The 27,255-nt window shown below is 42.5% G+C and overlaps 1 protein-coding gene across 9 annotated transcripts in view; it reads left to right on the top strand.

Annotated features, from left to right (window-relative positions):
• The first annotated feature begins 776 nt into the window (after nt 1-776).
• Nucleotides 777-27,255, top strand: part of LOC101531161 (protein FRA10AC1) — a 48,088-nt gene continuing 21,609 nt past the window's right edge. The window contains exons 1-8 of one of the 9 annotated variants that reach the window (XM_058672055.1): nt 17,492-17,599; nt 18,335-18,404; nt 19,873-19,949; nt 21,510-21,605; nt 21,724-21,769; nt 24,053-24,129; nt 25,119-25,202; nt 25,652-25,736. In XM_058672055.1, coding sequence (XP_058528038.1) covers nt 19,873-19,949; nt 21,510-21,605; nt 21,724-21,769; nt 24,053-24,129; nt 25,119-25,202; nt 25,652-25,736 — 465 coding nt within the window. In that variant the 5' untranslated portion in view covers nt 17,492-17,599; nt 18,335-18,404. Of the gene's footprint in view, nt 898-17,491; nt 17,600-18,194; nt 18,405-18,529; nt 18,605-18,638; nt 18,712-19,098; nt 19,658-19,872; nt 19,950-21,509; nt 21,606-21,723; nt 21,770-24,052; nt 24,130-25,118; nt 25,203-25,651; nt 25,737-27,255 lie in introns of those variants that run through there. The other 8 variants (XM_058672056.1, XM_058672054.1, XM_058672053.1 and 5 more) reach the window with 8 other exon arrangements.

The following is a 27,255-nucleotide window of genomic DNA, read 5'->3' as shown; positions in this document are numbered from 1 at the left end:
TGCTTGTGCTACGAGGTCCATTTATTCTCAAAAATACCAAGAAGCAAGCCCAAATGATGCAGGGAGGGGTGACAGCAGGTGACGTGCAAAGCAGGTCCCTGCCTAATTGCTGCAGCTGGTGCCAATTTCCTCCTCATTTCCAATGACTGGCACTGGTGTGCCTTTCACTTTGTAGCTGAGGCATCTGAGAGTCCAGCAGCCTTTTCTGCACCCTGCACTTTACAGGAAGGCAAATCGGCAGTTTTCTTCTCAATGTTGTAAACAAATGCAATCCTTAGGGTTTTGTGGGTATCTCTCTGCCTCTCTGCCTCCTCCAGCCTCAAAACAGTTCATTGAGTACAGAAAGGGAAATGGATTAAATGCAACCTGATGCTGTGTTTGATGCTGCTGAATTTGGTATGGGTTGCATTTTTAATTTGTTTCGAAAGATTTAATTCAACTGCTCAGACTCATCTGTGTGATGTGGATTTCCGAATTGCACATCTGAGCCCACAGCTCCCTAGGCTGTTTTCTGTTAAAAAGTGGTTTATTAAGTTCTCCAATTGCTGCAGCATATTCATTTTGCTGCCTGACTTTTGTCCTTTAAGTAGTGAAGGTGAAAAAGTTGCAGATATGTGGGAGGCAAGCTATTTTATGCTCTGTGATTTCATAAATGTTTATAAGGAGTAAACATTGTGCTGAAACCTTAGGAGGAACCAATTCCGTGCCAAAAATGACACAAAGAACCATGACAAACGTGAAGATAAATAAGATGTGGATTTTTTTTCCCCCAGCAGGTTTGGTCCTGAAAGGAAAGGAAACCAACTACAAAGAAAAATGTAATACAATTCCCAGGGAAGTAACACTGAAGAAACACATGGACACAGACGCGTTTTTGAGGGCCAATTTAGTGTAAAGGTAATAAAAATTCTTTATCTTCCTTCCTGTTAAAGTAATTCTGCTTAATTAGTGTTGTTCAATAACTGTATTTAATGTGGTGTTTGAATTCTGCTTCATTTCCCATACCTGTATCTTTATTAGAGAGAGAGAGAGAGAGAGAGAGAAAGAGAGAGAGAGTCTGTCTGCAGTATTGAACTGAAATGCATTTTTATTTTTGCAGTCTTGACAACCTTTCCATAAGCACAGAGAAAGAACGACTATGTCATAGAGGGCAATAGGACACTTGGGTTTTGGCCTTATTTCTCCTCAGCCATTTGCGGTTCTGGGTCCCAGGGGACACAGTCCCGGGTGGCCTCCAAGGTTCCTTTCAGTCTTAATGGTCTCAGGGTGATGCTCCCATCCTATGTCCAGCAGCTGCCCTGGGAGAGTATTAGAGGTGCTGGAAGCAGGAAAGTAGTGACATTTGCATAAGCTCTTGTGGCTTCTCGGCTTCGTATTTCAATATCACATTGAAAGCCACAGTTTAGAACTGTTCCAAGTCTATAGTGGCTTTGATTCCTTCTCGGTCCCAAGCAGTGTTGCCTGGGCTCTTAAGAATGTAGAAGTGTCACCTCACCACAGCACAATAAAACAACCCCCAGCACGTACAAGCTGGTTCAAGCCTGTGTTGGGTTGTGCCCACAGATGAAATTTTGAAGGTAAATGCTCTGAGTTCTAAGGACTTCTGGGAGGAAGTGGGGGAGACTGTGGAGAGTGAGGGAAGCCATTTCTGTCTCTGATACAAGCAAGAGTGTTAATCTTACTCCAGCTCTTGTTCTACACAAAGGTAAAATTACTCAGTGCAGACACTTAGAACATGAGCCAAGTGATAAAATTGTATTCAATAATGTGAGAAAGTGAACACACACGCACACACACACATTGAGTGTGGGTTGCCCACATGGAGAAATAACCTGTTATGAGGGGTCGGAGGAGAGGTGGGGGAGTGCAGAGAGGTGCCCCTGTGCAGCTCTTCCAGCCACATCCTGGCACGGAAAGGGTAGGGGGGTGGTACCTCTGCAAGTGTGAAAACACCTGGGAATTCTATGATACCTGCATTAAGTCCACTTAATTTCCAAATTTCCAAGACGTCCCTCTTTAGATTCCAGATGAAGCAGGTGCATTCTGATTGATAAGTACGAGCATAATATGACATCTGGGGCTTTCAGAGGCTTCCAGCTCACACAGACCTATCTAACTACTTAACTAAACCACATCTCTTTCCTGTCCGATACACAGCCAGCAGTCTGGTCCAGGTCCTATTCACTGACAAACCTCCATGTTGCTGCTGGCCACCTGACTACCCCTGTTCTTTGGACCTTTACCATGTGGTCCATACATAGTTGCTTTGCCTTGACACTCCATATACGGTGCTGCTTCTCTGAGCAGTAGTTCATCATGTGTCCATATTACGATCCAGATCTCATCTCACTTGTTTTACTTATTTGCATATTTTATTGCTTGTCTATTTCTTTATATAGTATATATTTGAGGTATCAACATGTTATGAAGATTGCTGTATTCTAGCAAATTAATACCCCACCACCTTGTATGTACTTTTGTGTGCATTTGTGGCAAGAGCACTTAAGATCTATCCTCTGGGGCCCGGTGGCATGGCCTAGCGGCTAAAGTCCTCGCCTTGAACGCCCTGGGATCCCATATGGGCGCCGGTTCTAATCCTGACAGTTCCACTTCCCATACAGCTCCCTGCTTGTGGCCTGGGAAAGCAGTCGAGGATGACCCAAAGCCCTGGAACCCTGCACCCGTGTGGGAGACCAGGAAGAGGTTCCTGGTTCCCGGCTTCGGATCGGCACAGAACTGGCCATTGCGGTCACTTGGGGAGTGAATCATCGGACGGAAGATCTTCCTCTCTGTCTCTCCTCTCCGTATATCTGACTTTGTAATAAAAATAAATAAACCTTAAAAAATTAAAAAAAAAAAGATCTATCCTCTGAATGTTTTCAGTGGTATGAACTGTCGTCCTTATGCTAGACATTGACTTATAGACTTTCTCGTCCTGTGTAGCTCGGAGGTCTATTTCTGCAACATTCCCCAAATCCAGTGTTTCTACACTTTCAGGAACATCGGGACCACGTGGAAGGTTTGTTAAAGTGCACATTGCCTGGACTTAAGGTTTCTGGTGTCCCAGCTCTAGGGTGAAACCTGGAAATTTGCATTTCTAATAAGTTCCAGGATACTGTTATAGAAATCATGAAAATTTAGCCTGTCTCCCAAAATATTGTATTGCAGATCTTAGCAACCTCAGCATATGATTTTTGTGTTTCCTTCTCAACTTGAGAATTTCTCCTTTTCCACTCAGGGGAGGCCCTTTGCCTTCTCTTGCTCATGCCCACGTTGCCAGCATCACTACCTTGCACTTTGAGGCCATCATTATGTAAAACAAGGGCCACATGAACACAGGCAGTGTAGTTCTATGATAGCCCGTCTGGCTCCTGGAGGGGAGGTAGGAGAGCAGGATGGCCAGAAATTTCTTCTTACCACTCAAAATAGTGTGAAATGTAAAATGTTTGAATTATTGATTTCTTGGATTTTCCTTTCATATTTTCATCTAATTAGAACCATGTGAAACGAATCCTTGGCTGAAGGCAGAGTGCTGCATTCTAGAGTATCACCAGAATCCCTGGGCACCCAATAAACTCTCCGTGTGTGGCTCCAGCACCAGAGGTTCTGAATTAGTGGTCTAGACTATCTGAATACTACATGTGTGTATATATATACACACATATATGTAAATAGATGTGTTATATATGTATATATGTGTTATATATGTATACATGTATATGTAACACATTCATTTCATATATGTTTAATATATAAGTACATTAAATATATATATATATTTTAATGTGTTTGAAAGACAGTATCTACTAACTCTTGCTTTACTCCCCCAAAATGCCCACCACAACCATGGCTGGGCCAGGCTGAAGCTGGGAACACAGAACTCAACTGGGTCTCCCGTGCGATGTAGGAGTCCAAGAATTTGAGCCATCACCTGCTGCCTCCCAGGATGGACAGGAACAGGAAGCTGGATCAGGAGTGAAGCAAGGACTTGAACTTGGGCTATCTTTCTTGGGTATAAGTGGGCTCTTAACTCCTGAGCCAAATGCCTACCTGGGATCAGAATTTTTAATGGTCTTTTTGTCATTTTGCTGTAGGTGTTCCCAGAACCACACACATTTTGAAAAAACAGTCCTTCCCTATTGTCAAAATTTGCCACTTCCTTCTCTTGAAACATTCTGTCAGTTGCTATGATACAACTTTTTTTTTTTTTTTTGGCTCTGTGGATCCATCTGATTCTGTTGTTAGCTGGCATGTTTCTGCCCCCAGGCTCCACCCGCCACTGCTTGCTCTGCTCTGCTTTGGCTCTGCTGCCTGTCCCTGGGAGCCCATCAGTTCACTGGGCTCTAACCCAGGCAGATGGTTCCCAACTCTGCTTTCCTAGTGCCAGCCTCCAGGCGAGCACTATGGAGCAGCGTGATGATTCTGGAGCGTCCCTGAGCTGCCAGGGGGCGGGGAGGGTGTGTCCGGTGACAGTGGTCCTGGGGCCCCATCACGTCACACTGCCCTTGGTTTTTCCTCTCACTCAAAAGACCTTCTGTGGTCGGCAGTTTTCTAATCAACTCAGCCAAAGAGCTGATCGGTTTACAACTACTGCTCTAATGTGTTAACACTCTGACTTATTTGCATTTTTAAAGCCTTTTATCTCTCTGTTGTTCTTGTGTTGTAGACATTTCAGGCTTCATTTAGCAGAGACTGGGACTTCTGGGGAGACAGTTGGGGTGGAAAGGGGCCTTTGCTTTCCCTTTGTGTTTTTCACAGCTAGCCTCCAAAGCAGCCAGGGACTGCTAGGAGGACGGGACTGGGTGCCTCCAAGGCAGAATGAAACACTGCGTCCGCTCCAGGCCTGTCCCTGGGAGTGCAGAGGGTTAGTGTAGTGAGGTAGGCAGCTAGTTCAGGGTCATAAGCTTGTAAGCCACGCCCCTTCCCTTTCTGACCTAGGTGTTCTCTCCTGCCCACCTGTGATGCTCACCTGTCATCACCTGGAACCTGAGAGGGGGCCGCATTGTGTTGTTGTGTAACCACTCCCCTCACAAGCCCCTATAAAGGATCATGACAGGGAGGGGCTCACTCTCTTGGTCTTGTGCCTCCATCACTCTGGCACTCTTGGCCTCCCCAGTACCTGCTTGCTCTCTGGCTTCCCGCGGACGGACTGTGAGGACAGGTATACCCTGAGCATGATGGCCCCTGTGTGTCTGTATTCCTCACTCTCTGTTCACTGCTTGGGCGGGACAGTGAAGATAGCAATGCTAAGATGTTTCGTATTTCTAATCTGTGTACTATCTGGAGTTCCAGGAGGAGTGAGGCCTAGCAGTAGTGGGATGTGGGCAGAGAAGCCAGGGAAAGGTGAATGTCTGCAGCTTTGTGTGTCCAGGTTATTCGTTGCATTTCTCTTAGGATAACTTATATTATTGGGGTAGCTGGGACATAGGTCTTCAGCTTAACGGATGGACTTCAGGGTAATGGCCATGTGCTCCTCTTGGGGTTTTGATTGACTGGATTGCTATATGGATTTGTGATTTGCTATTCCTGGTGGGCCCTGTTATCACCAAGCTTGGTTAATAAAGCCTCCTTAATAAGTCCTAGACTTGTCTGGTGTGACGTCTCTCGCATCCACAACAGTAAGGATGGGCCGCAGAGCTCTTCATTTTTCAGGCCTCGGCTTGAATGCTGTCTTTTCCGAGCAGCTGATCTTGCTGTCTTGCCTATGGAAGATCCATTTGGTGATTCCATGTCCTTGCATGTACTCCAGTTGGTAACTTCCTTGTTTATTGCCTTCTTCTGGTCCCCCTTTGGGACGTGAGCCTCAAGTGACTAGAGCCCACATCTGCCTGGATCCCCGCTGCGCTCATGGCGTAAAGCCAGTTGTAGGAGACATGAAGTGTCTGTAGCAGGAATGGCTGCATGGTGCACGCCTATTCCTTGGTTCACCGTCCCCAGTAGTGATCCTGGTCCTGAAAGATCGGAGGCAATCAAGGAGCATGCTCACTCAATTCAAGAGTGGGTAAAAGATGTTAAGTTATGATCATATGCACATCACAAGATGCTCAGTATCAGGAGACATTAGGAAATACCAAGCAAGACCACAAGGAGATATCACTTCACATCTATGAAGATAACCTTATTATTTTTTTAAGATTTATTTTTGGACCCGAAGTGGTAGCCTAATGGTTAAAGTTCTCACCTTACACACGCCAGGATCCCATCTGGGCTCTGATTCCAATCCCGGCAGTACCACTTCCTATCCAACTCCCTGCTCGTGGTCTGGGAATGCAGTTGAGGACTGTCTAAAGCCTTGGGACTCTGCACCCGCATGGCAGACATGGAGGAAGTTCCTGGTTCCTGGCTTCGGATCGGCACAGCACCGGCCATTGAGGTCACTTGGAGAGTGAATCATCGGGCGGAAGATCTTCTCCATCTCTCCTTCTCTCTGTAAATCTGCCTTTCCAATAAAAGTAAAATAAACCTTTACATTGTTTTAAAAAATTATTTTATTTTTATTGGAAAGGTGGGTAAACAGAAAGGAAAAGAGACAGAAAGATCTTCCATTCACCGGTTCACTCCCTAAATGGCCACAACAAAGCACAGCTAACTAACTTGGAGGCAGAGGCAGGAGTGTCCTGTGGGTCTCCCATGTGGGTGCAGGGTCCCAAGCACTTGAGCCATCCTCTGCTGCTTTCCCAGGTCATATAGAGAGACTGGAGCAGAAGTGGAGCAGCAAGGACATGAACTGGTGCCCATATGGGATGCTGGCACATGCATAAATATGTATGAAAGACTTGACAACAGATATCTGTGCCTCAGTCTATACAGTGCCATCATTATTCACAGTGGCCAAAAGCCAGAGACAGCTGGAGTGACAATAAGCAGAGAATAGAATGTGGTATATACGAGGGTATTTCAAAAAGTTCATGAAGGTATGTAAAATAAAAGTTATATTTAAGATTTGATACCTTCCAAAAGTTCATGGAAATGGAATTAAAAGATTTGGTGAAAAAAAGTGAAATATATGCATAGTTCTTTTCATAATATACATATATACAGTGAAATAGTCACCAAAAGGAATGTAACCTTAGTGTATTCTACAACACGGCGGGACACACTAATGAAATAAGCCAAGCACAGCAGGACAAATAGTGTCTTACTCCTCCTGTGTGAATGTAGAATAGACAAATTCGTTGAGACGGAAAGTAGAATAGAGGTTAGTAGGGATGGTGGAAGTGAAAGGAGAGTTGCTATTTAATAAACACCAGGTTTTTGTTGAGGATGATTAAAAAATTTTGGATATAGGCGGTAGTAATGGTCACACAACACTGTGTGTGTGTGTATGTGTGTGTGTGATTCTTACAGAGATTATGTATTTATTTGAAAGTCAAGAGTTACAGATCCACGATGGAGGAAGAGAGATATTGATCTCCTAGCCACTGACTCGCTCCCCAAACAGCCACACCAGTTAGCTCTGGACCAGGCTGAACCTAGGAGTCAGGAACTTCATCCAGCTCTCTTGTGTGTGGCTGAGATGCAAATACTTAGGGCATCTTCCACTGCTCTTCCTAGATCATTTTCAGGGAGCTGGATCAGAAATGGGGTATCTAGGCCACAAAACGGCACCGGTGGGATGCTGGCATCACAGGGAGTTGCACCACGTACTGGCCCTGTGAACAGGTTTAATGCCTCTGAATTGTGGACGGTTCGAGAAATGACTATGCTACTTCTATTTTACCATGATTTAAGAAGTTTCTTTCAATGTGAGGAGGGATCATGGTCCGAATGTGCTTTACGGCTTTATGTACACACACACACACACACACACACAATGTTGATGATTTAGGTTTCCCACTTATTTTTTTTTAAATACACTTTATTTAATTTATTCAAAAGGCAAAGAAATAGACAGGAATTTCCCTTCTACTGACTCATTCTCTAAATTCCTATAATACTCAGGACTGAGCCAGGCTGACGCTGAGAGCTGGCAACTCAATCAGGTCTACCAAGTGCATAGATATTGCTGCCCAGGACTTACCCACTGCTGCTAACTGCAGCCCAAGCCATGACCCTAGCCCCTAGCCTCCCACACCTCCTTTCCTGCAAGGAAGATGCTTGCCTCTGCTCTTGAAGGAACACCTGTACTTGCAGCCTGTCCCATCCTGGATGCCTTGAAGACAGCTCAGAACTGCTTCTTTGAAACCATCACTCTTTGGGAATGCGTTTTCCATGGCTTAATTCAACTCCCAGGAGTGCTGTGCATTCTTACGTTTTGCTTTGATTTTTAAACCCGACTTACATGCCAGTATTAAAAACCAAGATATTGAATTAAAACCTCAGAATTCCAGTTTCCTTTGAGAAATAGATAACTGGTGATTCTAGCCTGAGTTCTGTTGCATGAGAGCACTTCAAAAGGTTAATGAAACATGGAATTTAAAAACAAGCTTATTTTGGCGTAAAATTAAAAAAAAAATCCGTGTGCCTTTGAGAAGTCTTCAATTAATGAAAAACCCACATGATGCAGAAACTACGGAAGGATTTTAAATGTATTTCTTGCACCAGAATAAGTAAATTTCCTATGAACTTTCTAAGGTGCTTTTGTAAGCCTCCCACACTATTTAACAAGAAAATTTTAAAAGATTTATTTATTTGAAAGGCAATGTGACAGAGAAAGGGGAGGGGAGAGAGAGGAAGTAACTTCCACCCTGCTCTCCTCCCACCAGGGCTGGGCCAGGAATTCCAGCTTTCCCCCCTCCTCCCACCAGGGCTGGACCAGGAATTCCAGCTGAATCTCCTGTGTGTGCTCTCACTGCCACCTGCCAGGAGCATCAGTAGGAAGCTGGACCATAAGCAGAGCAGTCAGGACTTCAATCAGACACTTTGACATGGGATGCAGGGGTCCCAAGTAGTGGCTTAACCATCTGTGGCACAACACCGTCCCCAAAACATTTTTGAGAATAAATTGTATCATTGAAAACGGTCTGTCATTGAATACAAATATCACCTTGGCCTACTGTTGCTGTTATACGATCAAATGGGAGGGGCACACATACTTGATCTGCTTTTTACCCATGGCCACCTAAATCTATTCAGTCATTTTCATTTCCTTTGTGTGTTTAAATGTGTCTGCTTCCTACCATGAATGATCACTTTCACTATTGTGATGCCTGGTCCAGCAGATCTTACTTTTGAAGAATTCATTAATAAGGCATAATGTGAGAAAGTTGCTTGCTATTTTTGTCAGACTGCCTGCTCACATAGTAATGATGACATATATCCTTAAATATATGACCTACTTTGCTGGACATTTTTCTGGACCGTACCAGTAGTATACTCTTTCGTGTTATAAATCATGCAATTTGGTCAACTCCTTCTTGGTGTAGACAGAAGGGCTGTGGGCCAGTGGCCTCTGGTAAATATGGCAGTCCTACGAGGACTGCTTCATGCCTCCCTTTGCTTTGAGTACAAAATCAGTGCATTTTGGAGCACAGAGTTAAGTCACATGGCCAAATATTTTGAATCTGCATATGAAGGCCTCCAGCTTGGCCCTCCCCGCTGGATTGTCTCTGTGTCCCACCTACAAGCGGGCCTTGGTGGTTGGGACTGCGTGGTTTTAAGACTGAGATGCAACTCCCATCAGCCTTCATTGTTACAGTGGTCTCTGTACTCAGCACATCCGAGTGAGGCGTGGGATACTCACAGGTATTACATGTCAACAGAATCAGCACATCAGTTTTCCAGTGACCTTTAGTGTTCCTAGTTCCTGCCTATTACTTCATCTGACCCAGCAAGTATCTCCCTACCTTCTCATCACAAGGCTACTTACCCATGGCTGCCTCCCCCAAAGAGGGCTCTCACAGACTTATTGTCTCCGTTCTTGCCTCATGGGAGCAACCCTAAAAATGATAATCAATTCATTCGGCTCATTGGTATACTGTTGCCTCTCTCTGGCTTCCCAATGTTCACTGTGACCACAGTGCAGTACACTGGCAGCTTCCTCCAGGCTTAGGCACAAGCAAGAGACTGACCTTGGCCAGGTTGCAACAGATAGCAAATTGGGCCAACCCTGTTTTCAGAGGCAGAGTTTTACACGGAGCTGAAGGTGATGCCCTCTTCCAGATCTAGGCCTGTAGACACACAGGACGTACAGGCTGACCTTGCCAAGCGTTCAAGGCCTGCGCACTTTCAATCCTTGGAATACTGACCAGTCTTCCACAGCTTTCACAGACTGCCCACCGGCTTCCATCTCCATGCTTATGGGAAATTTGGCTTTGAGCATGCAAGCATTTGTTTGGCAGAATTTCTGAGACCTTATTCTTTTCCCAAATCTATTCTTTGCTAACTGAAATTTCTTTAATTGACACCTCTTGCATCTACATTTTTTTGAATGTAAATTTTGTATTGAATATAACACACACTTCAAAGTGCGCTAGTCATAGCTCAGGCACTGAACCTCAGGACCAGAAACTGAATATTACCACCTGGATGCCAGCTCCACTCACTTTCCTCTCTCCACTAGGGCAAGGACTATCCTGATCTACATTGGTTACATTTATATATTTGCTTTTCAATAACTAGACAAAATTATATAAATTTGCTCTCTACAACATAGTGATTTGAAGCCTTTGTGGATACTTCAGGAAGTTTATGGACAGTGGAATGAAAAGATATTCACTTTGATGCAAAAAAAAAAAAGCAATCCATGAATTTTTTCACATTGTGCATTTTCCAGGATCTTTTGAAGACCTCTCATTATGCACGGTGGGATGACTAAATTCAGCTAATTAGCATAATCTGTTACTTCTTAGTTACCATATTTGTCTGTTTTGTCTTTTACATTAGTTAATATGTGCTCTATTGCATATTATATTAGTATATATGTGTGTGTGTGTGTGTGTTATATTACCAAAAACATAATCCCAGAGACTGAGTGAATTATAAAGGAGGCTTATTTTGGTTCACTCCTCTGGAGGTACAAGGTCAAGGAGCTACATGTAGTTATGACCTTGATGACAGAGCCCTGAGGTGGCTCATACATCACCTTGAAAGACAAGGAATGTGCTTGTGCCATATCTATGTCATGCTATTTCTGGGCTGTATTCAAAAAGCAAATTTTTAAATTTAGTCTTACGGAAGGATGTTTGTAACTTGATTCTTTCCTCAAATGGTATTCATTACATACTTAAGTACGAACTAGCAGTTGTTTTTCTGGCATTATTTCATTTTAAACTTTATCAGCGCCTACAACATCTAGGGCAGGGGAAGAGTCATGGAGAGCTACACAGAAAAGGAACAGATAAAGTATGAAGAGGGAGAAAATACCTAAAACAAATAATGCAAATGAAATTTGGCATAGAAGAAGTATTTTAGTCTTTTGCATGTGTGGCTACCATTGCTGAGTGTCATGAAAAATCACCTTATCATTTTCTCAAGACAAAGTCCTTTTATAGTTTCCTCCTCTGTTTCCATCAGGGTACCCATGTTCTTTCAGTCTCTTCAATTTTCACCTCCGCTTCCTTCATCTCTTCCACCCTGTGAGCGCATCTTCTAGCATTTCTTCCTTCATGCACTCTGGAACCAAATTCTTCACCTCCATTCGCAGGACTCCTTCATGTTCTAATAAACTTACTCACTGTCCTTCCTGCCTCCAGCCACTCCTGTCATTTGTTTACTGAATAATACATTAGTTAAACACTGCATAAATTGCCTCTTCTTTAAAACAACAGTAAGCATTTCTAAAGTCTTACTATGTATGTGTTGGGCACTAGCCGACATGCCTTACATGCAATGTCTAGAGGATCGCAACAGCAGCACTGCTGGCTATTTGCTGTCACTACTGCCACTTTACAGAAAAACAGTAAACTCAGAGACAAAAAGTATTACTCAAGGCCACAGACCAGTAAAAGGAAGAAACAGGATTCAAATATGTATTTATCACAAATTTCTACCTGTCCAAACCATCATCCTATTCACCAGCTGAAGACCAAAGTCTACAGCATAGTATCCAAGAATGCTCTAAATCTATCTCCAGCTTCCATCTTTGATCTTGTTTTCAATCCTCTCCCCTGCCTCTTTCTTTCTCATGCTAGTGGATACAGATATATATATTTTTAATTTATTCATTAATTACATTGTGTTGTAATTACATAGAATCTGGGATTCTCCCCCCCACCCTCCCCCCATGGTAGGTTCCTCCACCCCGCTGCATAATCATAGTTCAAGTTTAGTTGAAATTCCCTCCCTGCAAGTATTTGCTAAGCATAGAGTCCAACATCCCATAGTCCAGACAAGTCCAACTACTTATTGGGAAGACCCTCTCTGGTCTGAGGGCAGAGTCAGCAGAGTATCTTCCCGGTCAAATAAAAGCACTAATATACCATCTGCAACAATTAACATTGTTATGGAATTAATTGACATGATATTGAGCAGTCAACATGTTAAAAATAAATGCGATTTCTTAACCACTTTCTGTGACCCCCCATTCACAGTTCAATTTTAGTTTATATACTACAAATGACATAATATCCATAACATAACATGATATACTTAGGATACAGATATTTTAAAATTTTTTTTTAAAAGACCCGCTGGAAAATCATTGCACTGGAGGCAGTTCTGGGCCATGACTGTGCACACCCTTTGCAATCAGTCCTGTGGTGGCAGACCCTCTCCTCTCACCTTTATTGTTTCCTATGACTCTTGCGTCATCTGCATCATCTTCAAAGTAAATGACTTCCACTCTTAATTTATCACCGTTGGATGTGCTTTCTTTCTGAGCTCTGATTTGCTTGCTTAACTTTGGCCAAAACCCTGTAACTCACACGAGCAGCAGGAAGTCTATCCATCTGTGCCTTATGTCCCGTTACAGAAATGCTGTATAGATTTTGGGCTGTCCCATTGTCAGCTCAGTTGGTCACAGCTCCCTTTAGAAGAATCTGGGAAATCTGGAATTTGGTATCAGTGGGCACACCATATCCTTATTTCAACACCTTGAAAATAAGAAAGGAACAGAAAACTTATTTTCAAAAAGGAATCCAGGTTAAGTTATCTGCTTATATTTTCATAGTCTGTTTTAAAAAAAATCATCAAATTTGCTTTGAAACTCAAGGCAAAAGACACACAGAAAAGATATTTATCATAATACATACAAGGGGAAAAACATAAAATGTGCTCAATATCAGTAGTTTTCAGGGAGATGTAAATAAAAATTACAGTGAGGTATTATACCTCTCCAGTTAGAATGGCTGTTATATATGTTAAAAAAAAAGTTACAGGGGCTCAATGAGGGGCCTAGTGGCTAAAAGTCTTCGCTTTGAATGCACCAGGATCCCATATGGGCGCCTTTTCTAATCCCAGCAGTCCTGCTTCCTTTCCAGCTCCTTGTTTGTGGCCTGGAAAAACAGTTGAGGACAGGCCAAAGCCTTGGGACCCTGCACCTGCATGGGAGACCTTGAAGAAGCTCCTGGCTCCTGGCTTTAAATCAGTGCAGCTCCAACCATCACTTGGGGAGTGAATCACTGACGGAACATTTTCCTCTCTGTCTCTCTTTCTCTATATATATGTATATCTGACTTTGTAATAAAAATAAATAAATCTTTAACAAAAAAGTCATAAAAATTACAGATGCTAATGAGGATGTGGAAAGGGGAACTTTTACACATTGTTGTTAGGGAGACAAATGAGCAAAGTCACTGTGGAGAACAGAGGTTCCTCAAAGCGCTAAAAATAAATTTACTCTATAAACCAACCATCCATCCCTCTTCTGGGTGTTTAGATGAAAGAAGTCAAAGCAGCATATGAGAGACCTGCACGCCAATGTTTGTTACATCACAATGCATAATAGCCAAGATAGAGAACCAACTTGACGTCCATTGGTAGATTAATGGATGAAGAAAATACGATGTATATACACAGTGGAATACTGCATAGCCACAAAAATAATGAAGTCCTGACATCTGCAACAAAATGGATGGAACCGAAGAGCATTATGTCAAATGAGTCAGACAAAAACACGAATACAACATGCTTTCCTTCATGCATGGAAGTTAAAACAAGTTGATCTGAGCTTTGAGTAGTGATTTGTGGAGGCTTGGAAGGGTAGAGGAAGGGGACAGAGGGGAATTGGACAGTGGGTACCAAAATGCAGTTAGAATAGGGTCATAAGTTCTGTTTCACAACACTGTAGGGTAAGCTGGGTTCGCATTAACAAGTTTTCTTTTTCTGCATAAAGAATAGGAAGAGAGGAGTGAGTAGGCTCCAAATACAAAAGGACGATGAAAGAACAGTTGCCTGACTTAATTATGTTCTTATATGTGTTAGTGTTGCACTAAGCCCTATAAGAATGCATAATACTATATTTTGATTAAAAAAAAACCTTGAATGACAAAATCATAAAATGGGGAGGATAATAAAATTACTACTTAATTTGTTCATTAATGTTTTTGAGCAACTGTTGTATGGCTGGCAACTGGCTGAGCGATGAGAATCCAGCATTGAAAAAGCCCTCATCCTACCTCATCCAAAACTGGAGTGCCTGGGATCAAGACCTGCTTCAATTTCTGACTGAGCATTCTGCTAAGTGTACCCTGGAAGGCAGCTCGTAATTTGTGTCCATGCTAACCCTTAAGGAGATCTGAATGGAGCTCCTGAATGCTGGTTTTGATCTAACCCAGCCTGGCTGTCGTGGGGATTTGGGGAGTGAGCCGGCAGGTTGAAGCCATCTCTGTCTCTTACCTCTTTGTGTGGCTCTGCCTTTCAGCTAAATAAGAATAAACTCTTTTACCAAAAAGAGAAAAATGGCATTAAAATACAAATTTATTTAGGTGCAAAAATGTTGAAATCCACACGTACAAAGACTGTTCAGAAAGTTCATGGAAATCGCATGTTATGAAAAAACTGCATGGACTTAAACATTAGCATCATAGTAAGTTTATGTTTTAACTCCAGTTTTGCATGAACAATTTTTAAATGAAAAATTTTTGCAAGTAATTAAAGATATTCAAGCAGTCAGGATGGGGCCAGGTCAGACTCCATCTGGGTCTTCTTTTTTTTTTAAAGATTTATTTATTTTAATTACAAAGTCAGATATACAGAGAGGAGGAGAGACAGAGAGTAAGATCTTCCGTCCGATGATTCACTCCCCAAGTGAGCCGCAACGGGCCAGTGCGTTCCGATCTGAAGCCAGGAACCAGGAACCTCTTCCAGGTCTCCCACGCGGGTGCAGGGTCCCAATGCATCGGGCCGTCCTCGACTGCTTTCCCAGGCCACAAGCAGGGAGCTGGATGGGAAGTGGAGCTGCCGGGATTAGAATCAGCGCCTATATGGGATCCCGGGGCGTTCAAGGCGAGGACTTTAGCCACTAGGCTGCGCCGCAGGGCCCATGGGTCTTTCAAATGGGCGCCGAGGCTCAAATATTTGAGCCATCATCTACTGCCTCGCAGGATGCACATTAACAGGATCTGAATCTGAAGCAAAGTAGCTAGGACTCAACTTGAAATATGCACTACACTATGGAATGCGGGTGTCGCAAGCAGCAGCTTAAGCTGTTGTGTCACAATGGTTGCTCCTTCATGAACTTTTTAAAAGTAGCCTAGCACAAATTGTGAGAGGCCAAATGACACACACAAAAAATGTTCGTGTTACAGTGACCCCATATAATCTACAGGAAAGGTTGATCATGAAATATTTTGTTTTTCCTTAAGTTGAGAGTTAAAGGATAAGAGGAAATTCGACAGGCAAAGAGAGAGGGGAAGAACATTCCAGGTGGAGGCAGTGGGAAATCCGAAGAGGTAAGCATGCACATGAGTGAGGTCTCACCAAATATTGTTGGGATTAAGTGAGAGAAGACTGTTCTCATTATCTGTTAGTGCGTAACCAAGTTTGTTAACATGACTTCCATAGTATCTGGCATGGAGGGGTTCAATTGGTTTACCATGGCGTGTAGCCTCAGATCCTAGGAGCAGGGTTACTGGTTACAACCGTGTGACTGTTTTTAGATAATGCAGTCTGTTCAAAGATCTAGCAGAATGCACATTCATGCTTTATAATAGAAATATTGATCACTATTATTACTACCATTATCATCCAATTTCTCTTACCCCACTATCATGTTTCATTGCTTTATTTGTCTCACACACTCTGGTGTACATTTAAATTTTCTTATTTCTTGAAATAATACATCTTCCATATTGGAAACCACAGGTTCATGGCACTACTACATAATCAAAATATGGCAGAATACAATGCTGTTATTTTCTTATTTATTCTTTCTAACTAGGAGTGTCTTCTACAAGACACCAGTGGACGGGATAGTGCCCCCAGAGCATGCACTTAATATTTGTACATTTTATTATTGAGGTATAGGCACAAGTGGGTTTTCTATCCTATATTAATTGTTCTTAGTTATCTACCATATATTTTCTGTTTATTCCTTTTCAGTAACGGCTGCCTCAAAGTGGAAAATGGAAATCTTTGCCTGAATGAACTGATAGCAATAGAACCCAAATCCTTAAGAATGCTGCCACCAGAAGCTAACTCCCACAGGATCCAGGAGGAGAGAGAAGCGTGGAGGGAGGAGGGGGGAAGGAGAGAAGAGAGAGAAGCAGAGAAGGGAGGGAGATTAGGAGAGGAGAGAAGAGGATAAAGGAGCGTGTAGAGAGAAGAGCACCATCCAGTCTTTTTCCCGATTTTCTGGCTTTACATTCTGTGCCTGTGTTCCCACGTGTAGAATACGGCTAGTAACAGCAGCAGGAGGTTGTTGGAAGAGTAAAAAGTGTAGGAAAAAAGATAACAGGAATGGTAGAAAACACCCACACATGCCAAATATTGGTAGAAAGTAAACTGGATACAAGGTACAAGTGTGTTCGTTTTCATTACCGATGAATAAAAGAACAAAATACCTGTTTCAGAAATTTATCCAGACAGGAACTGCTTGACAAAGAAATTCAATATGGTACAGGGTTGAACTATGAGTATCCCTCACTGCTTTAAAAATTTCGAATAAGCGTTTTTGTTGGAGCATAATCCAATTGCAGTTGGAAATAATTGAATTTACAGTATTGATATTTACCTCACAGCTTTTCAAGATCACAGTCACTGCCTCGGGTAAAACAGGGTGTTTCTGGCAATTTACCATCAGGGATAGAAGGAGCCCCGAACTGAAAAGGATATTGTTGTATACTGCTTGTGGCAAAAGACAGAGAATGAATATGCATTAAGTGCCAAGGTTTTCTCTAAAAACGGCCTGCTGTACGAGCCAGAGGCACGCAGGCTTAATCCAACAAATATTTAATTTGCGCTTATGATTTCCGAGGCGCCGTGGTGGGTCTTGAGCAGGAAGCAAAGATGAATAGATGCGGATGCCCGAGGGAGACAAGAGCTGAGCCCGGAAAACAGAGTGGGGGTTCGCGGTGCAGAACAGGCAAAATCCAGGTGGAGCTTAAAATAACCCGGCATTTTCTGCTTGTCCCAGCACCGCCCTGTTCTATTCTGAATCCCTTCCCATACGTGCCAGGTCCCTGCAGGCGGAGAATCCGCGACCCGTGACATCTCTCTTCCCTGCTTTCCAGTCCTTCCCATTTTCAAGGGCGTCTCTGCCGGCAGCACTGTCTTTGGAACGGTATCTCTTGTGTGGGTGGTGAAACGATGGGGGAGTTATTTTCGTTCTAATTATGAGAAGTGTTATACTGGCTGAAGAGGGAGAAGCTAGGTTGCTCTCGGGGTGCGATGCTCCGCGAGGAGGCTCCAGGCAGGCGTTACTAAGGTGACTAGAGAGAGGGCGGCAGGTGACAGGCACGCTTTTTCCTGAAACATGTTTCCAAATGAGGGGCGTGGGCTGAGCCGCGGGCAGTTCCGCACACGTTGGATTCCTTACAGGGGTAAAGTGAAGCGGCACGGGCGAAAATTGGAAGCTGCAATAATGTATGGGAAGCAGGCAGCCTCTGCTTACCCCTCCGGCCCTTTCCTTTCGTTGTTCTGGTTTCCCGGAACTGTTGTGCCTGTAGCACAGGGTCGGGACGCGCCAGAGGATGGAGCCATTTGAGAGTTACACCGTCCGAGCCGCAGCGGAAGTGGCGCCCGTAGGCAGCGGCGGAGGTGGCGGCGCCCGATCTGAGGGCGGGCTGTGCCTCTTGGCGGCTGGCTCCGGCCGTGGCCGTGCCGAAGGCGGGTTGTGCCCCATGGCGGCTGGCTCCGGCCGTGGCCTCGCTACAGAGGCGTGGGGGAAGACTCCCTGGGCGGAAGCGAGGGGTGCGTGAGGCGGCCGGTGGGTGCGTCCCCCGGAAGAAGGACAGCGAAACGTGTGCTTCCTACGCCACTAGTTGATTGTGGTTTTTGTTTTGTTTCTTGAGGACAGATTTTTGGAGACCCTGACGTCTCGGTTGTCGTGCTTCTCACGGCTCTGATCGGTTGATCCATAGTCCGAAGTGAGTGAGAGCTTTTTAGTGCCAGCCCTTTGTCAAGGTTCCGGGTATGGGGTGGGGAGTGGTGATGAGGGTGAGAGGGGAGAAGACGCCCTGTGGTCACAGTGGTGACCGTAGTTGACATTCACAATGCTTACCGCACCGGACCCTGTGCCAGAACCATTCCAGGGTGGCTCACCTGCTCGGTCTCCGGTCACAGGATGGTGGTACTCCTGCTAGCGTTACTTGTAAAATGGGTAAATAGGATCCGGCAGGAACGAGCCTCTGCCAAAAGAGAAATGAAAAGGCCAGAGCCAGACCTGGAACGGTGGTAGGCTGATGGCAGAACTCCACGGCCGTCTCGCATCAAGATGCGAAGAGAATGAGGAGGCTAGCGAGGCCTCCACAGATGCAAAGAAACAGCTGTAGCAGGAAGTCGGGAAGGGCAGTCCTGTGAGAGCAAGGATGCTGGGTGGGAACTACGACCCTCTAAGCGCCCCCTTGCAGGATCTGGAGGAAGAGGGAGGAGAGGCCGACACCCTACAACCCGGATGTGGAAGTGGAGTTAGAGGAGGTGTCACTTCGTGGAACAGTGACGTCTGAGGAGACGCAGTGACTTATTCAACACAGTTCTGGCCAGGAGTATGACTTCTGTCCTGGGGCCAACGTGGTGAAGCTTAGGGCATTTTCTGCCTTTTTAATAAGCTTGACATGCTGTTAGGGATGTTAAAGTTTTAAGAATTTGTTGTATCAGTTGATCTGGACTGCTGCCTTCTAGTCCTAAAAATTGGGTATTTATGACCTCAAGTGATTTCAGCAAATCCTTCCATTAACTGGTGTCCCAGTTTCGATGTGTTGCTGGAAGCTGGAGCTTCTCCTGGTGCTGAGGAGTATTGCCCGAGGTTTTTCAGCATTTCTAAATTTCATTTAGAAAGTAAGACAACACAGACTTAGCCAAGGGACAAGCTAGCTTGCCCTGAAGAAGCTTAAGAGAAAGTGGCGATCCACACGTGTGGGAAAGGATAACAAAATTCCCAGGAGTTGACAGGGGGCTTTCACAGGTGCTGTCATTCCCAGGAAGCTTAGCCAGTCATATTCCAGAGAGGCAACTTGGAGGTTCTGATAGATAAGCTCAGTCACTTACCTGCCTGATAAGCACTGGCATAAATTGATCCTGAACTTCTTATCCCTCCAACACAAATAACAGTTCCTAACTTGCAGAACTTGAAGCGTGCTTTGGAAAAGAACCGAGCTTCATGGCAGGAACCAAGTTGCTGGTGAATGCAGTGGCTGAGCACCGTGGCTTCACCTTCTCTGCAGTCGCGGTGCAGCCTTGAGGCCTGGTGTTTTGGATGGCTGGCCAGCCAACGAGTACTGGTCCTCCTGTCTTGGTCCCCTAAAACTGCCTCAGCTGCTTTATCCTTGAACCCTGCAGTTCCCTAAGGACTTAGCAGGTTAGTTCCTAAATGGCTGACTTTATACTGCTCCGCAGATGCATGGTCACGGAGGCTACGACTCTGATTTCAGTGATGATGAACACTGTGGGGAATCTAGGAAAAGGAAAAAAAGGTCAGTACTCTTCTATTGATCCGAATCTCCCATTCTTTTGAGATTAAAATGAGGCATAAAGCAATCGTGCTGTTAAGTCTTTGGGCTGTGCTTGCACATGAGGACGATTGTAGGGAATGCATTTATATTTATTATGCTATAATAAATTGCAAAATTTTATTACAGTTGTGGGGAAAAGGAGAGTGCAGTGTTTACAGTTGTGAAGGCATGACTTGGGGAAAGCAGAAAGAAAGGAAAGATTTCCTGTTTCTCAGTTGACTGCGTGTTTCATTCAGCTGACAAGGGTTGTCTGCTTACCACTGTCATCCCTCCAGAGGGGCTGGGTTGGTGGTCGCTTTGAAGAAGGTTTAGTGTGGAGGATGAAATTGGAATGCAGCACAGGTCTGAACGTTACCTGATGAGTGTGCTAATGGTCACGGAGAAGCTCATGGAAGGTTCTCTTGCGTTGGAAGGGACGACAGCGCTATAAAGCATCCGTGCCTTGCCAAGACTGTGCGCTTGTATTCTCAGCTTTCTGTACTTAAAAAGTTGGCTTTTGTGCATTCACTCAGGAGTGCTTGATTCATCATAGCCAATTTTTTTAGAAAAGTCAGTTTATTGCTTCACACGGAGAGCAATACGTGAGGCATACTAACTGGGACTGAACATTTTTGTAGGCTACTCAGTATTTGTGGATAATGAAAAGAACAGTAATAATTACAATAGATTGTATTTTATAGTGCTTGACATTTCCTAGGTTTTCTTTCAAAAATATTACTTTACGAGAATAGAATTTGAAGGGCTAGAATTACGATGTAGGTAGAGCTCACCGCCTGCCACCCCTGGCAGCCCATGGATTGGCTGTTAGGTTTGCTACTCCATCCCGCTCCAGCTCCCAGCTAATGGCCTGGGAAAGGGAACGGAAGATGACCCCAGTGTGTGGGCCCTGCCAGAATGCATGTGGGAGACCTGTCAGAATGCTCCTGGCTTTTCTGCCCTGCCCTGGCTGTTGTGGCCATCAGAGGAGTGAAGCAATAGTTGAAAAATCCCCATCTCTTCCTCTCTCTCTAACTCTTGGCTTTCAAATAAATAAATAAATGTTAAAAAAAAAAAAAAAAGAATGTTAACACATCTGATTGGATGCTTTGCTTTAAGGTTATATTTACATATGTAACTAGGAATGATCATCCTCTATAAATGGCCTTGCTCTTCCTGTTTCATTAATTACCACAGACTTATCCCTACTTTACTAATATCAAAGTTCACACAAAGAGATTGAAATACAGCCTTACTAAGGTTAAGATAGGAAATGGTAGTTTGGACTAGGAATTGAGTTGATGTGGTACCAGATGGAGATTTTGTTGTTTTCATCTTCTCCATTTTGTAATTATTGAACGAAGCAAAGGTATTAATGCAACTGTTTAAGGAGTTATGCCTCATTGAAGATTATGATCAGTGGATTTTTCTAAGTTAAAACTTGAATTTTTAAGAACATTTTCCATTGGAAAATTGGAAAAGAATTAGGAAACAACCTCGGAGAAAAATTGACTTTTGAAATAATTTTTCTTCTTAATCCATCAGGACGGTTGAAGACGATTTACTGCTCAAAAAGCCATTTCAGAAAGAAAAACATGGAAAAGTGGTCCATAAGCAAGTTGCAGCAGAGTTGCTGGATAGGTATAGTGTTTCAGTATAAACCATATTCTTTAAGAACTTTATAAACTCAGAGACTAGGGGATTTCCTGTATTAAATAGGGTACATAAATTGAAGTTTACTTAAAATTTGTTTTAACAGGGAAGAAGCGAAAAATAGAAGGTTTCATCTCATAGCTATGGATGCTGTATCCTTTTTATATTTTTGGCTTTTTATAACTAGTAGAATATTAAGCTTTTTTTGTTTCACAAAATCTCATGAAGTCAAGTAAGTATCTTTTACAGGTAAATGTGTGTTGAGGTAGCGTTTTGCCATTCATACTTTAGAGTGCACTTATCTTTCCCTAATGGGTAGGAAAGAGAGACAGAAGTAACGAAACATATTGCTAGTGTACTATAAATAAGTTTACCAAGTCCTTACACCTGCAGATATTTTTCCAGCATGGTTTTGCCAAGCTGTCAACATTTCTCTCTGAAATTCATTTTAATCTCAATTTATTCTCTTTCTACCTGTTTCTTAGCTATTTAAAGCTTCTCAGAACTTGCATTTAAAATTAGCTGTGCCTGTGGGCTGTTGCTAGGCCTGATGTGACATTTTTTTTTATTATTTATTTATTTACTTATTTATTTTTTTAAATGATCGTACTTAGTTGATTAGGGTACAAAGGGTCAAGGGCCACAGGAAAGTCGGGAATACCATTGTTTCCACACTAATATCATTTTTTCCGCCTGTATCTGGGGTCAGGGGAGAAACAAAGGGAAAAGCCCCCCCAGCCTCCCCACCCATCCCAGGTCCCTGACTGATGTGACTTTAATTCTCAAACATCGTGTCAGCTGTCTTTTGGCTGTCCCTCACTGTCTCATGACACTGCACTGTCACACTGGCCATCCTTACTGCTCTTGGGAATACTGGAAAGTGAAGGAGAGGCCAAATAAGACATAAAGTATTGCTGGGCCTTTATTGCTTTGATGTCACCACTGTGTCATTCCAGGAGTTCTGGGGTTCTTACCCGGGGTGCTTGCTTCTCTTTGCCTTTCAAAGTCTGCTCATGCTAGCTTTGTATGTGAAGACCCAGGTTTTTACTTGCTGTTGGTGTGAAGAATGGAGAGGGACATCTTTTCTCCATCTTTTGAAAACAAAACTGTGCTCCACTGCCTGTTTGTGTAGTAAGTTTATATTGGCAGACAGGGCCCAGTGCAGTAGCCTAGTGGCTGAAGTCCTTGCTTTGCACAGGCCGGGATTCATATGGGTGCCGTTTTTAATCCCAGCAGCCCCGTTTTCTGTCCAGCTTCTATTTGTGGCCTGGGAAAGCAGTCGAGGACGGCCCAAAGTCTTGGGACCCTGCACCTAGGTGGGAGACCCGGAAGAGGCTTCTGGCTCTTGGCTTCGAATCAGCTCAGCTCCAGCCATTGCAGTCACTTGGGGAGTGAATCAACAGACAGAAGATCTTCCTGTCTTTCTCTCTTCCTCTCTGTATATCTGACTTTCCAATAAAAATAAAAATAAATCTTAAAAAAAAGAAAGATTGCATTGGCAGATAGCAGTATATATATTTACACGTTGTCCGGCTGCCTTCACACACAGCAGCAGAGCTGAGCTCCATAGAGGCTGTGTTGTCTGCAAGTCCCTGAATGTGAACCAGTTGACCCTTTTACAGGTTAGGTAACGTCTCACGGTCACATGCTCACTTAGTCTGACCCTAAGAGTTACATTTGAGTATCTGATTGTGTCTCTTCTCTCTGAAACTGCGTTGTTAATCCATTTTGGAAGAGTTATATTCTGATTAAATACCATATTAGAAAGCATTGTGATTAGTTAAATCACTACATATTTTTAACGTAATACAGTGTAAAGGTAGTGTTGTGGAAGGTGGCATTCTGTGTGTGTTCAGCTTTAGAGTATCATTGAGCATTTAAATGCTCATGTATCATAAAATTGTGTTGGAAAAAAACTGAGCAGTGATGTAAGATATTAAAAGTGATATATTGCTTTTTAAAAACATGATGTTGGAATTTAACATTAGGGAAGTAGCATCTTCTCTTTAGAATCTTTTTTACCGAAACAGCTCGCTTTTATTGTATAATAATGAAAGATAAATTCTGCTTCTGACTGTTATTGTTTTCATTGTGATTATTAGAGTAAGCAGTGGGGTGAGGCTGCGTGCAGTCCAGCAACAGAATGGGAGGCTCTTCTTCTCCTGTGAAAGTGCTTGATCCGAAGAAGAACATGTGCTGGAAAAGTATTGCAGACATTATAAACTGTTTTCAGTGGAAAGACAGAGTCTTACTTTACATTCTTCACTTACAACAGTTCAGTATATGCCCTTGGAGAATGTTTGAATGTATAAGCATGTATAGCACATGTTTGCATAGTCATGTAAAATAAATAATAAATTCACCCTATGCTTTTTTCACTTAATGACACAGAACTTCTCCTAAATGAATATCATCCTTAATTCTTTGAATTTCAGTACCAAAGGCACACAAAGTTTGTGAATGACTATATTTTATACTATGGTGGCAAAAAGGAAGACTTCAGGCGTTTGGGGTAAGTGTTCATGAGGTTGACATTAAATGAGAGGGGTGTACGGGTGACTTAACCGCCCCGCCCAGCTGCTCTCTTTGGATTCCATTGGTGCTCTTCCCTACCTTTTATTCCGGTTCTCTTGTGTCATGAGGTGGAGGGGCCGTGCGCAGCCTCTGACTAAGTAGCTCATGATGAGCATCAGCCTCGGGCAGCCTCCTCACATGCTGAGCTGTGCTTGTGACCCTGGTCAGAACAGTGTGTGTGAGAACTAGTGTGTGTCTTACTGAAAAGGACTGGACATTTTTAGACCTGATTGTTTGGGATCGTTTTTTGGAAGGTAGGGCAAACAAGAAACCTTACCTCTCTTTCACACACATGAGTCTTTCCTATATTTTCGACTTGTCAAAGCCTCTTGATTTTGTGAGGATTTTTCCCCCTTCCTCTGACTTATTTTGCTGAATTGGTAGCATCCTAAAAAGCTTCGTGCCATCTCAGCTTCCCCAAGTCTGTCTCCCTTGTCAGTAATCCTGTGCTCCCCAACAATCATTTATTCTGCCCTCAGACCCTTAGCGTTTGTTTTGAGAGATCTCTACCTCACTTCTCTTCCCCTTGGAAACTAATAAAATGAGGTATGGACAATGTTTCATGCTTTTTAAAACTAAGTAATATAGAGATATGAGTGACTTTTTGTTAGATCTTGAAACTTTCATTTACTTCTTTCCTAGTCAGTGTTAATATAGGTTTCTCATCCCAGCCTTGGTTAAATTAACACCATTTGTGTAACTGTTCTCAGTATAGGAGATGGGTGGATTCCGTATTCATTTTAGCTGTTTCTGTAGCCACACTGTTTGGGGGCCTTTTGAAAGTAATGAAGTAGCTTTTATATAAATACATGTGTATGTACTATTTTTATGTATTTAATTTTTCAAAAAAAAAATCTCACAGAACTGTTTAACCTAAATTTGGCTAATTTTATTTTTAAAGCAGATTGAAATAATCTTATTTTCCAGGGAAAATGACAAGACAGATTTGGATGTTATACGAGAAAACCATAGATTCCTGTGGAACGAAGAGGATGAAATGGACATGACTTGGTAATTGTGGACTTCCGGTGCACGGCATCAGATGCTTTAGTCCCATTTCTCTTGGTGCCAGATGTTGTCACTATCCACATTTCCTGACTTTCCATTCCTTGATTTAGTCATTAAAACTTTTTTTTTTTTTACAATTTTGTAGATTGTTTTGTAGCATGCTACTATAAACTTCTTTAAGACTTTCAAAATATTTTTGAAAAAATACTACCTGAAAATGGTTTAAGAAATTCACAAGAGGTAGAAAGGATTTTCTTTCTCACTTCCTACTGTCCTGCAGTCTCCCCCTGCGAGACCCACTATTAATAATTAATATCCAGATATCGTATGCATATGTAAGTAATAGGCATCTTTTAAAAGATTAATATTTATATCATATGCACTATTTATGTGACATTGCTTCCAAGCAGCAGACTCTGGTTGGATTTCTAAGTATATTTTTGTGAATCTAGGGAGAAGAGACTTGCAAAGAAATACTATGATAAATTATTCAAGGAATACTGCATAGCAGATCTCAGTAGATACAAAGAAAATAAGGTATGTCTTCCAGATACCTGTAGAAGGGGATTCTTATTGAAGTACAATATTAATTTTTGTTATGTTAGCTTTGCCTAATTTTAGTCTAAATTGCCCTGAGTCTGTGAGTTGCTGTTTGCTTCGTTTGGGATTTACAGTGTGCCTATGGTAGAGGAGAAGGGTGTTTCTTTGGGAACCAAGACAAGAAAAAGCTTAAACACAAGTACCTCCTTGATCTTGTTTCATTGTTTGATTTGAGTCTAAAGCCTCTAATGATAACAATGATGCTTGTTTTACAGATGATGTTTGAAATTGGTAGATTTTTCTTTACCATTTTTGGAGAGGCAGCTGCATAGGTTCTGTTACATAAATATGTCTACTCTGGTAAAGGTGAATTATCAGATTGTGATAATTAGTAATGGCAGGTTTCCTGTCCCACTTTGCATCATCTTATTTATATTGAAGTTATTTTTATTTGTTTCTAGCTCAGATTTCAAATGACTAAGTTGGAAAGTGAGAGAAGGGAAGATTACATAAGGATGTATGTTATAGACTATATATATGTTATATAATAAAACCAAGCTCTATTTGAAAATCTGTCTTAAGTTTGTATGTAGTAAGATTTCAGTTTTAGTATATGTGCTACCAAAGCGAGCACTGTGGTTTTTGTTTAAATGGTCTGATCTCATTATGACAGGACTGGCTTACTTTTTTTTCAGTAGTGCCTTTAATATTTGTGTTGCTCACAATTTCTTACAAACAATAGTAATGTTCATTTTATATAATAATTTCTACAAACCCATGTGGTTGGTATATCCTAGACTTCTGAGTTTCTTGCCAATTAGTTATGGACTGTAGTTCACAGCGTTCATCTCCATTCCAGCTAATTGTCACATCTAATCCAAAAAGCACGTCAGCCCTTGCAATTACTTGTAATCATTGCTGTATTACAAATCCAGTGTGAAATTCCAGATCTTTCTAAGAGCATGTAACAAGGCAGCTTTTTTAACCCTGCCTCATTTATGGATTGTTTTTCAGTATTGGAACTGAACTGGGTTCTGTGGACTAGTTCCTGATGATTTTTGCCTTTCAGAGAAAGCAGCAGTCTAAGTGAAGGAAGAATGCTCATAAAACAAAATTACCATTAAAAATATTTCTAGAAATTCGTAGTTTAAAGAGAATAATCTAGAAATGCATTTCCTAATGGAATATGATGAGTGATTGGATGTGAAGCTAAATACAAATACTAAATCAGAACTCATAGGTTTTGAATATGAATACTGAAAGAAATTTGGAGGGAGATGACTGATTTTTGGCATACTATATTTGAAGTGTTGGAGAAAGTTGGAATAATGCCTTTGGATCCCTTGCTGGATTCATTTCCTAAGTTTTATTTACAAGCCTATATTTTATTCATGTTTAATTAGCCAGCTCCTAACTCAGTGCCATATGTGTGTGATATTTTAATTAGATATATGTGAGATACTGCTGGTATTTACAAGAAGTTTCTAAATTTGTCCCATACTTTTATTTGATGATT

Source organism: Ochotona princeps, chromosome 13 (assembly GCF_030435755.1).
Source record: "Ochotona princeps isolate mOchPri1 chromosome 13, mOchPri1.hap1, whole genome shotgun sequence".
NCBI classification, from domain to species: domain Eukaryota; kingdom Metazoa; phylum Chordata; class Mammalia; order Lagomorpha; family Ochotonidae; genus Ochotona; species Ochotona princeps.
Note: the sequence above shows the minus strand (reverse complement) of the source record. Positions and strands in the feature narration are given on the sequence as shown.